Genomic DNA, 19,340 nt, shown 5'->3' with positions numbered 1-19,340 from the left:
CAACAGTTCCGAGGGACTCTGCAGACTTTATAACACGAAATAAATGTGCGTTGACGCTATTATAGCATAAAATTTTCAAACAGATTCGTGATGTTTAGTTTATACAAAACACAATTCCATTAGATTCTTGTGCTTGGACGGTATTTATCCAATTCTATGTTTTACGTATGCGTTTCATTTTTCCGGGGCCAACAACTTGGAAAATTCTCGGAACCGAACGAAATTTTGAATTTTAATTGATTTAACAAATTTAAAGCTTGGCCTTTGGAGATTTATTATCTCATGAAAAAAAAACGTTACATTACTCTACCCTCTACCCAAGACAAAACATGACCCTCAGAAATTCTTAGAATGATTTCAGATTGACGGTAGAAAAAAGATCAGTGACATCAGAATCATTTTCTTTTTCAAGCAAACAAGTTTATAAAAAATCAGGCACTAAACATTATTCTCTCAAAGAAATATAAAGAGCATTTATCAACATTAACATAAATAAAAAAACATGTTCTCATATTAATTTTGTGTTATCTAGTTTTGTAAGTTAATCGGAGTGTTAAACTGAATGACAGGTAGATTCTACTGTATTTGTTTACATTGACAACTGTCCGTTTTTTAGAAAGGGCGACAACCAAGATTAGCACCGATGTCTATACGCCGTTTTTCCGGCATAGTTACTTGAATATGCGACTGAGGCCCTCGAATCAATAAATTTCAATATAACAAGAGCACATGACTCTTTGGCATTTTTTGTTTGTTTGTTTACTGGGCCCTGTATGTATTGCGCATAGGTGAAACCGCGCTATAACAAGAGCGCGTGACTATGTTAACACATGGTTTTGGTCCCGTTATAACATGGGCAAAAGAGGGTAAAATAGCCGATTTTATGTTATAATTAAGAAAATAACTCAAACTTGATATGAGCCGCGTCACGACAAAAACAACATAATGGGTTTGCGACTAGCATGGATCCAGACCAGCCTGCGCATCCGCGCAGTCTGATCAGGATCCATGCTGTTCGCTTACCAACTCTATAACAAGTAGAGAAACTGATAGCTAATAGCATGGATCCTGATCAGACTGCATGGATGCACTATGCTGGTTTTGTCATGGCGCAGCTCAAATGTTTATACTGGAAAAATCAGAGTGAGTGAATGATCTGAAATTCTGTACAGCCATTAACGTCCAGACCTACAACAAATGGTATAAAAATCTGGAAAAATACTTCCAGTTCAGTCATGTCAAAAAACCTCATTGGGGTCCCTTAAATATCACTTACCCTACAGCCACTATGTGTTTCAAGTCAGTCTAGAAGATTTGATACTTCTGTGGGATGAATCTATCCAGTTAGCCAATGGAAGGCTGTTGGTTCTACTTAAGTGCCAATTTGCACAATTAATAAAGCACAAAGGGGCAGTTATGTTCTTTCTCTACCAAGAAGGCTGGAAATTTACCTTTGACTTTTACAATGTTAGTGTGATTTGAAACCCTGATGAAAAAAATTTTATATGAAAATAATCATACTGTTATAAGACGCTGTGTGCAAAATCATTTGAACATTATGCAATTTGCACCAATATTTAAATGGACATATTTTTGGCACATATTGTCTTGAATTTATTTTAAGTATACCATTTCAATTTTACTTGTTATCCAATTTATTTTGCTTTGACCAGACATTTCAATCTTTGTCGCAACAGACAAACATTTCAGAATTTCAGACATGGCATTACTTTGTGAATTTATGCATCAGGTTCTACTTTTTCACAAAAATATGCAACTTAATTATGAAACAATGAGCACATACCAAGAACATGGAGTGGAAAAAAAAAATTGATTTGTGCTTTGGATATCCGACTGTAATAGAGAACGGTTTTCAATGCTGATTGACTGCTCAAATCATTTGGCAATGTCTTTGATGTGCAGCATCAACATTTAACTTGTTATGCCCCCGCCATGTAATGGCCGGGGCATATAGTGTTACCCTGTTCCGTCATTCCGTCCTTCCATCCTTCCATCCTTCCGTCCTTCCGTCATTCTGTCATTCCGTCATCATCAGTTTCCGTTCATTATCTTAAGAACTCAAATTTGACATATGGATATGTCATGAGAAAATACAGGTCAAGTTCGAATTTGGTCATGGTTCGATGATTTTTGGCAGAGTTATGCCCCTTTTACTTTGAAAATAATATGAAATTTCAGTTTCCGTTCATTATCTCCCCAACGGTACAACACATTCAACTCAAACTTGACATATGGATATGTCATGAGAAAATACAGGTCAAGTTCGAATTTGGTCATGGTTTGATGATTTTTGGCAGAGTTATGCCCCTTTTACTTTGAAAATAATATGAAATTTCAGTTTCCGTTCATTATCTCCCCAACGGTACAACACATTCAACTCAAACTTGACATATGGATATGTCATGAGAAAATACAGGTCAAGTTTGAATTTGGTCATGGTTCGATGATTTTTGGCAGAGTTATGCCCCTTTTACTTTGAAAATAATATGAAATTTTCAGTTTCCGTTCATTATCTCCCCAAAGGTACAACACATTCAACTCAAACTTGACATATGGATATGTTATATGAAAATACAGGTCAAGTTCAAATTTGGTCATGGTTCGATGATTTTTGGCAGAGTTATTCCCCTTTTACTTTGAAAATAATATGAAATTTTCAGTTTCCGCTCATTATCTCCCCAAAGGTACAACACATTCAACTCAAACTTGACATATGGATATGTCATGAAAAAATACAGGTCAAGTTCAAATTTGGTCATGGTTCAATTATTTTTGGCAGAGTAATGCCCCTTTCACTTTGAATATAATATGAAATTTACAGTTTCTGTTCATTATCTACCCAACAGTGTTACATATTCAACTTAAATTTGACATATGGATATGTCAAAGGAATGGGCAGGTCAAGTTGGAATTTGGTCATGGTTTGATGATTTTTTGGCAGAGTTATGTCCCTTTCACTTTGAAAATAATATAGATACATCTTAGGAATAAGCAGTTTAAGTTTGAATTTGGTCGTGGTTCAATGATTTTAGACAAACTTATCTTTCCTGAATGTTGGAAAAATTTTGAACTTTCAGTTTCAGCACTCATATTTTTAGCCATAATTTTGGCTACAAATATGCAATATGCTATTTTTAAAAGGTTCAGACTGAATAATTTCAGTGCCTTGAACATTGTATGAAAATGGTTTGTGTTAACATTGAAAAGTTTTAAGGGCTTTGAACTTAAAATGAAAAAAATAATTAATGCACCATCTGAAATTTTGGCTGCATGCGGGGGCATCCGTGGCATGATGACACATTTCTAGTTTAATGTTTATCTAGATCATGGTATCACCTCTTATGTGAATACTCCCAGCAACCTGTCAGGGCCTCTGTCAGTGTGTTTAGAGGAGGCAAAGCAACATATACCATATGATAACCGAGAAGACACCCCGATATTCCTGGGAGCAACAGCTGGTATGAGAATGCTCAAGTATGTATTTATACCTTAACCTTTATGTATTTATACCATAACCTTTATGTATTTATACCTTAACCTTTATGTATTTATACCTTAACCTTTATGTATTTATACCTTAACCTTTATGTATTTATACCTTAACCTTTATGTATTTATACCTTAACCTTTATGTATTTATACCTTAACCTTTATGTATTTATACCTTAACCTTTATGTATTTATACCTTAACCTTTATGTATTTATATGTTAACCTTTATGTTTTTACCTTAACCTTTATGTATTTATACCTTAACCTTTATGTATTTATACCTTAACCTTTATGTATTTATACCTTAACCTTTATGTATTTATACCTTAACCTTTATGTATTTATACCTTAACCTTTATGTATTTATACCTTAACCTTTATGTATTTATACCTTAACCTTTATGTATTTATACCTTAACCTTTATATATTTATACCTTAACCTTTATATATTTATACCTTAACCTTTATGTATTTATACCTTAACCTTTATGTATTTATACCTTAACCTTTATGTATTTTTCATAACCTTTATGTATTATACCTTATCATTTATGTATTTATACCTTAACCTTTATGTATTTATACCTTAACCTTTATGTATTTATACCTTAACCTTTATGTATTTATATGTTAACCTTTATGTTTTTACCTTAACCTTTATGTATTTATACCTTAACCTTTATGTATTTATACCTTAACCTATATGTATTTTTTAAACTTTATGTATTTATACCTTAACCTTTATGTATTTATACCTTTACCTTTATGTATTTATACCTTAACCTTTCATGTATTTATACCTTAACTTCATGTATTTATACCTTAACCTTTATGTATTTATACCTGAACCTTTATGTATTTATACCTTAACCTTTATATATTTATACCTTAACCTTTATGTATTTATACCATAACCTTTATGTATTTATGTGGTTAACCTTTATGTTTTTACCTTAACTTTTATGTATTTATACCTTAACCTTTATGTATTTATACCTTAACCTATATGTATTTTTTAAACTTTATGTATTTATACCTTAACCTTTATGTATTGATACCTTTACATTCATGTATTTATACCTTAACCTATATGTATTTTCCTTAACATTTATGTATTTACCTAAACATTTATGTATTCATCTTTACATTCAGTTATTTGGTCAAAATGGCAAGTTGCATGTTATCATTGACTTTATATTGCTATTCAGATCATGCTCAGCACTGTTTTCTATTCAGTCAGTTATATTTTTGGAAATTTTTCCATAAAAAATGGTGAATGGCCTTCTTTAGCATAAAGATGGACATATCCATGGAAGATATTTAGCATGGTAAGGGCTAAGATCACAAGCTTTAAATTTACTTGTCTGTCCCTATTGCTGGTTATGAAGAATACTGCTGGGAGGACTTGTATTCATTAGTATGAACAGGCTATCCCAGTCTAAAAGTTAGATCAGTGGATTCACACCATGGTGCCCTCTAAATGACCAAAATAATTCATTAATTAAGCTCCCGCATTCATTCTCAACCAATAAATCATTGAATTTAACAACATTTCCTTAGAGCTCAACTAAATACTAATTCATCTGTACTAGAATACTGTTTCTTACTGATACAAAACCAATTTATTGTATGTTGTATTTTTTCTTTTTCAAAAAAGCAGGTGAACATGCCCATTTTGCCTTTATCATGTTATATTTTGTGTATAAATGATACTACATTGTAAAATGAACCTGTTCTTTGGTTTTTTACCAGTCCTCAGTAAGTGTGAATGACAATATATATAAATTTTTACATCAAATGGTCCAAATTTTTTGATCGAGGGATTTAACTCTTTAACTCAATACAGGACTTGAGTATTACCTCTAGACGCTTGCAGAAATCATGATAAATGAATAGACAAATATTTATTTTTTTGCAGATTCTTTAATTTTACATTCATTATCATACAAATATCGGTGTGAAAGATGCATACATGTGAACTTTTTTTGATGATCAAGTGGGATATTTTTCTTCAAAAAGTGGGAGATTTTAGAATTTGCAATAAACAAAGAAAGAAATTCTGACATCAAAAATAGGGAGATTTCTTTAATTTGTGAAAATACCCATTATTTTAAGAAAAATCTGCGAAAATATGGCTGAAGAAAGTGGGAGTCTCCCGCTATAAGTGGGAGAGTTCACATGTATGAAGATGATTGTTGGGTGAAAAGGCAAAATTTTAGGATTTAATCATCAGGTATATACAGGAAAACGGTATTTAAGGTGGTGCTCCAATCCTTTTTTAGTCTCACTCATTTAAGAGTCAGGTCAGGTACACAGATATGCAGTTTATTCTCATATTATATCTAAGAACTCAAATGGATAAAATATGGTTGACACGTTGCGCTCACCAATTCTTTCAAACATATCTGATTCTGGACATTATTGGATCTAATAGTAATTACGTTTCTCTCATAGTCATGGTTGCCATAGTTTCTGAATTAATCTCTGTAAAATTGCTAAATGTATACTGCTGTTTGTTTAATGATGATGTCATTAAATACTGTAATTCATTTCTAACATTAAACTAATAGCAAAAGCACGATACACATCATAGTTCTGATAGAAATAACAATAAAATTATAAAATGGAATTAAGAACTGTACAATATGTAGAGCTATCATCAATAGAGACGATATTGATTTATCCTTGATATTTTTCTGTCAATAATATAAACACATTTAATTTTGAAAAAATCAATTTTTATCCCCCGCCGAAAAATTTCGGCGGAGGATATAGAAATAGTCTCCGTCCGTCCGACCTTCCGTCCGTCTGTCCTTCCGTCCGACATTTTTGTCCGGAGCATATCTCTAAAAGTGTTTGAATTATCAACTTGAAACTTCATAGGTGGATAGACCTCATTGAGGAGGAGTGCAGTGCACAAGAATGATAACTCTACCTTGCATGATTTTTGAGTAATTGCCCTTTGTTATTTTTCAAAATTGATTTTTGTCCAGAGCATAATTCCAAAAGCCTATGAGATATTAACATGAAACTTCATAGGTGCATAGATCTCACTAAGGAGGTGTGCAGTGCACAAGAATGATAACTCTACCTTTCATAATTTTTTGAGTTATTGCCCTTTGTTATTTTTCATACCTAATTTTTCACCTGAGTGGAGCATAACTCAAAAAGTGTTTGAGATATCAACATGAAACTTCATAGGTGGATAGATCTTATTGAGGAGGAATGTTGTGCGCAAGAATGATAACTCTTCCCTATACAATTTTTGAGTTATTGCCCTTTGTTTTTTTTCATGCTATTTTGTCCAGAGCTTATCTGAAAAAGTATTTGAGGTATCAACTTGAAACTTCATAGGTGGATGAATCTCATTGAGGAGGAGTGCAGTGCACAAGAATGATAACTCTACCCTGCATAATTTTTGAGTTATTGCCCTTTGTTATTTTTCATTCTAATTTGTCCAGACTTTATCTCAAAAAGTATTTGAGGTATCAACTTGAAACTTCAAAGGTGGATGGATCTCATTGAGGAGGAGTGCAGTGCACAAGAATGATAACTCTACCTTTCATAATTTTTGAGTTATTGCCCTTTGTTATTTTTCATACCTAATTTTTCACCTGAGTTGAGCATAACTCAAAAAGTGTTTGAGATATCAACATGAAACTTCATAGGTGGATAGATCTTATTGAGGAGGAATGTTGTGCGCAAGAATGATAACTCTTCCCTATACAATTTTTGAGTTATTGCCCTTTGTTTTTTTTCATGCTATTTTGTCCAACGCTTATCTGAAAAAGTATTTGAGGTATCAACTTGAAACTTCAAAGATGGATGGATCTCATTGAGGAGGAGTGCAGTGCTTAAGAATGATAACTCTACCTGCATTATTTTTGAGTTATTTCCCTTTGTTATTTTTCAAAATTAATTTTTGTCCAGAGCATAACTCAAAAAGCCTTTGAGATATCAAAATGAAACTTCATAGGTGCATAGATCTCACTCAGGAGGTGTGCACTGCACAATAATGATAACTCTACCTATTATAATTGTTGTGTTATTGCCCTTTGTTCTTTTTCATACTTAATTTTTCAATTCATTTTTTTTCTCAAAAAGTATTTGAGGTATCAACTTGAAACTTCATAGGTGGATAGATTTTACTGAGGAGGGATGCAGCACACAAGAATGATAACCTACCCTGCATTATTTTTCAGTAATTGCCCTTTGTTATTTTCAGCCATCAGTATTCACATAGGTTTCAAATCTGTAATCACTATAGCCATCAGTTTTCATTACCAAAAGACCTCTTAAAATGGAATTATTCCGCTCTACTACATATACATTCTTCCAATGAGCAAACACATTCGGCGGGGGATGGCCATGTTGACATGGCTCTTGTTTTTTTTGGTTTTTTTATTTTTTATAAATTATGGAAATTCGTAAAAACATACATGTAATTCAAAAGCAGGTGGCCATGTCTAACACTAATCTGTTACATAATGGACACATTTCATAGCAGTGATGACAAAATATGGTCGAAAAAAATTTATCGATATATCAGTTTATCATCAATATTTTTTGCACCAAATCAATTACAGCTCTACCAATATGAATATTATGGAATTTAAATACATTTATCAAAATTCTAAATGAAAGGGACTCCACTGAGGTTATATATAATAGTGGAAATAGATTTAATTTTTCAAGATTTATGTACCATTTGATGTAGGTCTAGACCAATAACTTGTGTGTAAAATTTCAGATCATTTGAATAGTTAGTTTTTCCAGAATATTTTTTTTTATTGTGGAAAAATAACCCAAAAATAAAATGTGTTTTGCATGTAACTCAAATCTAGCAAAGAATCGTACAAAAATAAAATATTTTAATTTAATTTTACATGTATTTATACGGGGAAGTCAAATACCGGGCCTGCAAAGCGGGTCCGGGCTTTGGCTTGCCCGGCTATAGACTACACGTGTATATTTAAAAGAAAATCAAATAAAAAACAATTAAAAATATATAGAATTCTATACCTATCAATGAAATTTTCAGTGTCAGTTCTAGTCGGGCGCCGCCATTTACAATGTAACTCAATGATAATTGGCGGGGTATTCCGATAACGGAACAAATCTCAACTTTTCGGATAAATTATAATCATCCAGTGTTCCGAGTGAAAACGGAAGCGATGCATGTAATACCGGATGACACCTTTAAAACGGAAAGAATGAAAGGAATTTTTTAACGACTTCCCCATTCATAGACTTTGCCTAATTTCATATTATTTTTTTAAGACCTTTCACATAACTTTTAGTTTTTAGTGTCCAAGTTGATCTATGAAAGGACTTAAAATTTTGTGATTTTAGGCTATTTGCTGGAAGAGGATTTCTTTTATTAAAATCTAAAGCAATTAAGAGTCGTAATGTTCAGACTACATGTATATAGATGTGTAGGCTCAGGCCTGGGTCTACACTGTTATAAGAGGGAAGTTATCCCCCCCCCCACACACACACTCCCGACTAGCATTTTAAAAATAAGATAGAAAATCTTACCATATTTCCAATATTTTACTAAGTTTAAACATGATATTTTGCTGTTTGTTTGAAAATGTATTGCAAAATAAATGACAAAAACAGTACAAGCAAAAACAACAAGCACATTGTCTCTCCTAAATATTTGTTTGTAATAACATGTGACTTTGTTTAGTGAAAACTAATTGCATACTCTGTTTGTTATATGAAGCATTTATCTTGTTTATGCTATGTTTTTGCTCTGTTACTGATTGCTTTATCTATGATATATAATAGTATGCCATGCGATGATGTAAAATACAGTCATGTAAGATGTTTTATACATTTAATGAGTATTTATACATTAGGAAAACAAATATGCTCATCATTAAAACAGAGGCTGAATTCAATTTGAATTTAATTTGAATTATTATATCTATTGAATGTAATAGCGGTAGTTTACATGGAATTCTCCATCAGACCTTTTTTTTTGTAACCCTAAAACTGCTATTTTTTATTTGATTAGCCCTACTGTCTTTTGGGCACAGTCCATTACTAGTTAGGAGCAGTCCATTAGTAATTGGAAACAGTCCTTTAATAAATTAGATAGGAACAGACCATTAATAGTTTTAAACAATATAATGGAGCAGTCCATTAAAACATGTAGTTTAGGAGCAGTCCATTAATAGTTTAGGAGCAGACTCCATTAATAGTTTTGGAGCAGTTCATTAGTTGTTTAAGGAAATAATATAAACTTTTTACACAATGCGATTAAATAACATTATTTCTCTGTAAAATCAATTTGTATTTTGTCATTGAACCATTGTGTAAATTAAAATAAATAACTTATAAAACTCACTTAACTCAGACCTATTTTCAAATATGAGCAGTAGATTTTTATCTTGACACTGGGAACGAAAAATTCCTAATTTCATTGCAAACCTATAAAATTGTTGCTTTTTAAAGTAAAACCTGCCAGGATTAGTTTTCAGTAACTTTTTGTTTTGATCAGTTAACAAAACATTATTTTTTAATTTGATTTTTAAATGGTGATGTACTATATGCTAGATGCATGGTCGGTAGAATTAACTTGATCACTTGATTCAACCGAGACATCTTTTTTTGTTTTGGTCAGATTCCAGACCATTCTTTTTGAAAGACCCTGTGGTACAGTTTCCTAAAACAAAATCATTTGCCATTAAAAGCTGAACCATATTTTGCTTCTGTTGCTTTTCTTGCAAACAATATTTCGGTAGTTAAAATACCATGTTGTCTACCTTTTGCTACCTTTATCACAAATTATTTTACACCCACCACTTCATGTATTTACTACTGTCTTAAAGCATCTAACATGATTTTAATTTATTTTTGAATTAATACAGAACTCATTTTTGCCTTTTTAAATGTTATACAATGTAAGGCATTTCTGAGGCTTAAGCTCTTATAATATTTAATAGCATCTGAATGATATATTATAGGGCTGTCTGTCTATTCACTGTTTAAAATTTTATCAATGAATAGATGAAGTATAAAGCCTCCTATAAAAGTGTCTATTATTACATTTTATGGCATATTTATGCTAAGTTAAGTTCATGAAAAGATACAGCAGTATGTATTTTATAAGTCATATTATTTCAAGAACAGACTCTAGTTGAAATTAGTCAATTAATTTATTCTGTTTTTACTTATTGATTGGGATTAGAACATTTTTGCAGGCTTTTTTTATTTGAATTTATACAATGTTGAATAACAACAGCAGGTTTTTATAATGCTATGTGGCAGCTTGGACATCATTTCTTTGTTTTTATATCTATTTCATCTATTGTTCCTTTAAAGCTGCACACTTCCAGATGAGCCTAAATTTTTCAAGAAATTCAGTCTTTAGAAAAATGTATTAAGATCTTAAGAAAAGTAAAAAAGGTTCAATATTTAATTAATTATTTACATGTTATTTTGTTGTATCAGTCACTATAATTCTAACTGAGTTACTAAAGCAGTAAGAGATATTTATGTAGATTTTGACCTCTTTTTGGTAATTAACATGGATTGTAAGTGCCGTTTGCAATGTGTAAATTACTTTCCTTGTTCACTTCACAATATTTTACTTTTAGATACATTTTAAATATTTTCATGAAAATTAGCAGGAATCTGGAGGCAATGTGCTGCTTTAAGGATCATTAAAAATCTAGTGCTCTATGTAATTTAGCTTAGGAAATACAGTGGTCATGTGACCTATATAAACCAATCACAATTGACATAATAATTTGAAAGAAGTCTGATCTTGCAATGATTAACTTATGGTCTGACAATTAAAGGACGCTACTGAGGTTATTTAACATGACAGGAATGGAAATCTTTTTTTAAGATTTGTGTATAATTTTGATTTAGGGCTGTCTAGGATATTCCAGATTATTCCCTTACACTGTGATAATCCCAGGGTGATTATTTTACATTGCACTTGCGCAAAATGATTTAAACCTGAAAAATGTGTTAAAGCTTTTAAATGTCTTTAACTGAAATCTGGCTAAGAATTACACAAAAAATGGATTTCCTATTAAATTCTCTGTATATATATATATATATATTTGTTATCATTATTTGCATATATTTCCATTTATAGTGCCCCAGTTGATTGAAGGCTTTAAGATTTCATATTTTAGGATTTTTTGACCTCATTGAAACTTGTACTATATATTTTGTTATGTATTTACAGTGAGGTAAATGCAGTAAAGAGTGCCACTATAATACACTATGTTCAGGACACCATCAAGAAATTCCCTTTTAAATTCACGTCTCCCACAGACCAAGCTAGAATAATTACAGGACAGGAGGAAGGCACGTTTGGTTGGGTCACTGCTAATTATATCTCGGGAAAACTTGGAGTGGTAAAGTTCATTAACTTACTTTTTAGCCTCAACTAAATTCTTATTAGTTCATTGTCTCATTATTAAAGGCACATTATGCCTCAGCAGTCCATGTTTTTTTAAATTCTTTAGAAAGACAAGCATGTGTTTGATAATGTTTTTATAATGGATTAAAAGCATGTTAGATATTCAACAACTGAAAAAGTACCGCTGAACATGCAGTGGTGTGTCGTAAAGGAACTTGGAAGCAAAATGTAAACAAAGTAGTATTTTGTCTACCATTCAAAATTCTAATTCACTAAATACACCATTTGCCAACAGAGCAAAATAAGAGAAGAAAGTTTATGCATATGGCAAAGTAGTATTGCTTTGGATATTCGGACAAGATACCAAAAATGAAACGTTTTTGAGAAATAAATTTTTTAGCATTTCTGAGGCATAATGGGCCTTTAAGTCCAACTTGGGTACTTTAAGTTAAGTTTTCAGTTTAACTAAGAGTGTCATTTAGTTGAACTATATGAGCCACGTCACGACAAAACCAACATAATGGATTTGCGACCAGCATGGATCCAGACCAGCCTGCGCATCCGCGCAGTCTGATCAGGGTCCATACTGTTCGCTATCAGTTTCTCTACTTATAATAGAGTTGGTAAGCGAACAGCATGGATCCTGATGAGACTGCGTGGATGCGCAGGCTGGTCTGGATCCATGCTGGTCTCATACGCACTATGTTGATTTTGTCGTGACGCGGCTCATATGTAGTTGTTATTCAGTTCAAATAGATGTTTAGTCAGTTAAACTTGTTTTTCAGTTCAAACATTTTAATTGTTTTTGTTTTTTTTCAGTTAAAATAGTTTGATATTGATATGAGTGCTGTACAATATTATATAAAGAATGAAATCATTTGCAATACGATTATAATATTTAGTGAAGAGCATTTCTTTTAAAGTGGATTAGTCTGCTGTAAATGTGCACCTTTTCCTTAAGTATTTCCTTAAGTATTTCAAATATTGTAAAAAAAATAATACAAATGTGTTATCAGGATATTCTTTAAAAATACTGCTAGAAAAAAATAATAAAAAGTTCCAGTTGATTTGTTATGAACAATTTTATGATGAATGATGATATTTTGTCCTAGAACATTTTATTATCTGCTATATAAATACATGTACTGGTGGTATAATACCGTAAAATACCTAATAAACGCCCCTCCCCTAATAAAAGCCCCCCCCCCCCCAGGCTTTTGATATGGAAAAAAATCTGCTCATAAGTGGTGAACTCTTTAATAAATCCGTAATTTTATTCAAATCCTTCAGAATCGATTTTATTTTATAGTAAACACAAAAATGTATAAAATGAACTTTAAAATCTTAACACATTTTAATGTTATTACCAACCCATGTTACACTAAATGTATTTTCAATGATTTTTGGATTTAGGAAAAACCGTTTTTATGTGTTGTAATAATAGCCCCCTTTTTGGAAAATGTTTAGCCCCTGGGGGTGTTTAATAGGAATTTTACGGTATGTACAGTAATATATGAGTATGTATCTCTCACTTGGCAAGGACATTCGTACATAATTCTTCTGTGGTTTGTTGTTATGTCTGATACTAAATACTATCAACATAATTATTTATTGTAGTACAGACTGATCTTCCATAATTTAGACTGATTCACTTTAAGCTATATAATTCACACTGGTTTAATACAAACTAAAAGTAAAAAAAGGCAAGTATATTATTTTATTTATTATTAATAATAATACAAACATTTCCATGAAAAATAATAATTATTGCTTCAATACAGTACATAAATGTAAAAGTAATATTGCCTCAGAAGTAACATATCCATTAAGACATCTATGGAAATTACGTAATGATTTAAATGTCACGTCAGCTGGCGTGCTATTTCTGCAGACAGAAATAGTAATTACAATATACTATAACACTCAATAACAATACAGATGTTCTCGTAAAATACTTTAATAAATGCGTCTGCTCCGGCAGAGAGAATGTGTTCATAAAAAATCGTACAGATGCAAAACGATTCTGTTATTGATTTGTTTTGCATCATTTTTAAGTGTATAAAGAATAGTTCTAAATTTATAATCAAGAGTTTCAGAATTGATTGATTTATTGGAATGATTACCATGTCATTTTATAAAAATGGGCAACATCTGATCTGCATATTTTGTATAATTATTATTAGGGGCTTCTTTCTTAACTGTAAACAATATTAGTGTTTAGACTTAAGCTTTTGATTGTATTAATCATTTTAAAGTTTTCCATACTTCACTTCAGTGTTGTTATATTTTTCTGGTCCTTCGGGATCACTTGTAAGTGTTGAGAATTGGGTAGCGCTCAAGCCAGTGTTTGGGGGTGTTAGGGATGTTGCACTTTTTCATTATCCCTCATGTACAGACTCAATTAAATCGAGTCTGTAATTGTCATGTAATTTTGCTGTTTTTAATGCTTCCGAGGGATCATTTTTTTCCAGATATTTCTATATGGTTGTCTGCTTTGTTATAAAAAATCCCATCCATATGATATAACAGATATTCCTTAATTCAAAGCTGGACAAATTTCTAACATCTTATATACATTGCAATAATTGTGTGATTCAAAATGAATCTGCATCTCAAAAACTGGTCTCACTTCTCAAAAGGGAAAAAATTGGCCACACTTCCCAAGGGTTGAAAACTAGTCTCTCTTCCAAAGGGGTTGAAAACTGGTGTCACTTCCAAAGGGGTTGAAAACTGGTCTCACTTCCAAAGGGATGAAAACTGGTCTGACTTCCCAAGGGGTGTTTGTCTACTTCTAAGTCCCTCCTTTTCAATAACTGTTATTCGAATGAAGATAAACATATCCAATATGATCATTTTAGAATGGTAAATCAAGGACACTGTCACAATTTCTAACTAGGTAATTATGTTCTAAAATGTTTACAAAATATTTTCTAGACATATTGTTCTGTTAATTTCTTTATATTGATTTTATCTAATGGAACGTTATCAATTTCAGCATCTTTATGTTTTGAAGCTATATCAGTGACAGGCAATTGTTTTGTCAATAGATTTCAAGGAAACAACTTGAAATAACAAAACAATTTTTTTTTATTTTAAAAAGATCTTTTTTTCAGGTCCCAGAGTTTTCAATGTACAGGGAGCTTGCAAGGCCAGAGGCTACCATGGGTGCCCTAGACTTGGGTGGGGCTTCAACCCAAATCAAATTTTTTTAAGCTTTTGATCAAAAAAATATTCCCCCCGAATAAAAGGGAAGATTTTTCCAACTGTATGGAAAAAAACCTATTCATTTGAAATACCCATAGTTAATTTAGGGCAAATGGAAAAAAGAGGAAGCTGTGAGACGGAAACCAAAGGCTCGGGCTTGTAAAGGTAACAATTTTTTATAGAAATTTAATTGATTGAAAAATTTTTAAATTTTTTAAAATTTGGGTTCCCTTTAATAAATCTAAATATTATGATATTTTTTTTAAAAAATTTAAAAACTTTTTTATGTTTCAAAAAAAAATAAATCAGACTTTAGGATGGATACCAGATTCAATTTTAGCTGTATCAGACTAGATGTCCTGAGTGTCATAAACACAATGAAAGTAAGAGAAACACTTTCTCTTTTCTACTTTTAATGTCCAATTTTGTACATTTTTTATTTTAACTTTTACTGTCCAAAAAACATTTTCTCTCTAAAAACTTTTTACAACTAAATACATTTCACAGCAAAATCCTTTTCATATCTCAACAAATTCCCTTTCCTTTCTTCGTACAATCCTTAACTATTCTCTTAACTATTTCCTTTCTTTTCTTCGTACAATCCTTTATAATTCCCTTTGCTTTCTTAGTACAATCCTTTACTATTCCCTTTCCTTTCATCGTACAATCTTTTACTATTCCCTTTCCTTTCTTCGTACAATCCTTTACTATTCCCTTTCCTTTTTTCATACAATCCTTTACTATTCCCTTTCTTTGTACAATCCTTTTCTATTCCCTTTCCTCTCTTTGTACAATCCTTCACTATTCCGTTTCCTTTCTTCATACAATCCTTTACTATTCTCTTTCCTTTCTTTGTACAATCCTTTACTATTCCCTTTCCTTTCTTCGTACAATCCTTTACTATTCCCTTTCCTTTCATCGTACAATCCTTTACTATTCCCTTTCCTCTCTTTGTACAATCCTTCACTATTCCGTTTCCTTTCTTCATACAATCCTTTACTATTCCCTTTCCTCTCTTTGTACAATCCTTCACTATTCCGTTTCCTTTCTTCATACAATCCTTTACTATTCTCTTTCCTTTCTTTGTACAATCCTTTACTATTCTCTTTCCTTTCTTCGTACAATACTTTTCTATTCCCTTTCCTTGCTTCGTATAATCATTTACTATTCCCTTTCCTTTCTTCATACAATCCTTTACAATTCCTTTTCCTTTCTTCATACAATCCTTTACAATTCCCTCTTCTTTCTTTGTACAATCCTTTACAATACAAAACTTCTGTCTATTTATACAATGATATCATGAAAATAATGTGAATATAATGTGGCGGGAATTAAATTGCGGGAAATTTATTAGGAGCAATGTAATATCATAAGACTTTGCCATGCAAATCAAAGGAGCAAAAAAACTGAGTATGAATATACAATAATATTATAAGAAGCATATTCAGAGAACAGCATTGGAATACAAATATTCAAAATAATCGCTATGTTAGCGGCATTGAGGTCATAATTTCAATCCTATTGGAAACGGTATAAGTAAAGTCAGTTACAAAACTAATGAATCATTGGTAAGTTGGATACCTCGGAAATACAGGATCGCTGATTTATATAATTGTCCATAAAAACAAAAAACTTGCAATCACATAAATATTAAGAGGTGTGACATGAAATAAATGTAAAAACTTTTCACTGATGATAAAAACAAGGTCAACAGCCAGCAATCAAAAGGTACAGAAGAAGTATGATTTTCAAGAGAGAAAATATTGTGTTTTTTGTTGTTTTTTGTTTCTTTTTCAAAGGATTATAAAACTACTTAAATGATGCATTAGATTACGTGTTTATCTCACTACAATAAATATGTTACAGTCCCATAGGAATTTTATGTCTGACAATTTAATTCAATATGAAGATGCAATTTCTATCAATAATTTAGAATATTTGTTCCACTTCTTGTAACAAGCATAAATATCATAAACATCGCCTACTGCTGGCTAGACATTTACATGGCATAGTTTATTTTGATAATTTCTATCCATCTAGCTTACAGAAGGTCCATTATATTGCGTTTTTCCCAGCTAATCTGAGGGTACAAACAAACTTTCACATTTACAACTTCGAAAATAAGTGCAACAGAATGACTTCTCTATTGTAAATGGTAGTGTATGGTGAAGCTGTAGCACTAAAAGTTTGTTTATACCATTTGTACCGGGGGTGGGGGTTGTTGGGGAATTATTCAGGGAAAAATACATTTATGCTCTTTTATTCATTGAATAATACAAATTTATGTTCTTTTATTCTGGGAATGATATATTTCTTTTCAATTATTCAAGGAATAATACATTTATATTCTTTTATTCAAGTTATAATAAATTTATTTTTTATGCAAAAATAATACCTTTAAATCCTTTTTTCAGTGAATTATAAAGACATTTATATGTCTTTTTTATTTAGAGAATAAGAATTTTATTCACTTTTATTCAGGGATAATAAGACATTTATGTTCTTTTATCCAGGGAATAATAAATTCATGTTATTTTATTCTGGGAATAAGACATTTATGCTCTTTTGTTCAGGAGATAGTACATTTATGTTATTTTATTCTTTGAATAATAAATTTATGGTATGTTCTTTTATTGAGGGAATAAGGCATTTATGGTTTTATTTTCTGGGAATAATACATTTATGTTCTTTTATTACAGAATCAAGGCTATAATGAGACAAATATAACAAACCCCTGTGGTCCAAGCGGATACACCTTTGAAATATTGTCCAGGGATATTTTTGAAGCTCCTTGTGTCAACAGATATACAAATGAGTTTTTACAAATCTACCAACTTAGCAATACACTTGATGTAAGTTCATTTCTAGTTTGTGTACATTATAAACAAATTGTAATGCCGGTTGTTGATGGATGGTCCTGTCCAAAGTTTATTATCAGTTTGCAGTTAAGGTGTTTGCTGCCAAACTCAGGGATTATGTGTTGCAAGTACATGTATTACAAAGGTCTAAATTATTTTTTTGTCATACGACACTGGCACTAAGTACACTATCAGGTAGCAGACTTTAGAGCGATTTAAACTGAGCTAATGATAATAGAACCTGTCAAAAATCTTTATAACTATATATAAAAGTTTTCTCAGGTCACATGGGTGTGCTGATTTTACACTTTCTAAGCGGTAAGATGAGAAGTGGTATTAAAGGTTTGATGTCTTGTACCAAATTACATAACGTCATTACACCATTGTGAATGAAATTATAACTTTATATGCTTATGTTAAGAAATAAATCTAAAAAATGTGAATTTCCGTTATATCTTTTTTTTTTAACTTTGTTATATGATTAATATGACATCTGCAGGTAAAGGAATCATAAAGTGGCTGACATCACAGAATACTATAACAAGCTCATGAATAACTGTTATAGTAACTTGGCAAAGCCTTTTATATCTTAAGCCACCTTAGGCAATTACCCTTATTTCGGTCTGTAGTTGAGCCAGTGTACAATTCTTATTATCTCCCCTGGCATTCCATAACATCCAGTAATAAAATTAAGGATGATAAATAAACCAAATAATTTTATGATTTCAGGCGACCAACTTTACGTTTATAGGTACAGGAGATGAGGAAGAATGTAGAGCAATAGTAAAGTCATTGTATAATTTTAGTGCTCCATGTCCAATGGAACCGTGCACATTTAATGGAACGTATCAGCCGCCAATCCAGGGAGATTTTTATGTTAGATTTTATTGTTATTTTTTACCCTGCTATTGTATAATGGGCTTGTCCAGTTTTGAAATTAGAATAGTATTGGTATAGTGTTATAAAATATGCTTGATTTAAGCAGTCAAAAGTATTAGTCTGGGCAGATTGGTTGTATGATGCTGACATGGGTAATACCTAAAGCAGAAACCCAGGAATTATAAGTTTGAGCTTTATTGGAGTGCCAGTACAACCATATTTTCTTATATTAGTTAAAAAAACGATGAATGTAATACATTTAACACATTTTGGATAACTCCTGCCTAGTTTTATGAACCTATGATTTTAAAAGTTGTTTCCCTTTGATAAAGTATTGTTTTGATTGATATCAATTGTTATTTCATTGAACGGGGAATAATCCTGCCATCTTAATTACAACCTAGACACAAAACAAAGTTGTTACCTTCATTTCCTTGCATAAATAAATGTCATGCAAAAAAACTAATTTTTAAAGTCTGAACTACATTGTACTAGTATTC

General features: G+C 31.4%; 1 protein-coding gene across 1 annotated transcript in view; it reads left to right on the top strand.

Moving 5' to 3' along the window:
• Positions 1-19,340, top strand: part of LOC132729132 (ectonucleoside triphosphate diphosphohydrolase 1-like) — a 29,373-nt gene that overhangs the window by 4,523 nt on the left and 5,510 nt on the right. The window contains exons 5-9 of the mRNA XM_060714873.1: positions 3,345-3,495; positions 11,723-11,894; positions 15,013-15,102; positions 17,782-17,955; positions 18,691-18,837. Coding sequence (XP_060570856.1) covers positions 3,345-3,495; positions 11,723-11,894; positions 15,013-15,102; positions 17,782-17,955; positions 18,691-18,837 — 734 coding nt within the window. The remainder of the gene's footprint in view (positions 1-3,344; positions 3,496-11,722; positions 11,895-15,012; positions 15,103-17,781; positions 17,956-18,690; positions 18,838-19,340) is intronic.

The sequence above is a fragment of the Ruditapes philippinarum genome, unplaced genomic scaffold, assembly GCF_026571515.1.
Source record: "Ruditapes philippinarum isolate M1 unplaced genomic scaffold, ASM2657151v2 ctg1843_1_1_1_1, whole genome shotgun sequence".
In the NCBI taxonomy this organism is placed as follows: Eukaryota; Metazoa; Mollusca; class Bivalvia; order Venerida; family Veneridae; genus Ruditapes; species Ruditapes philippinarum.
This window is presented reverse-complemented; position numbering and strand designations above follow the sequence as displayed.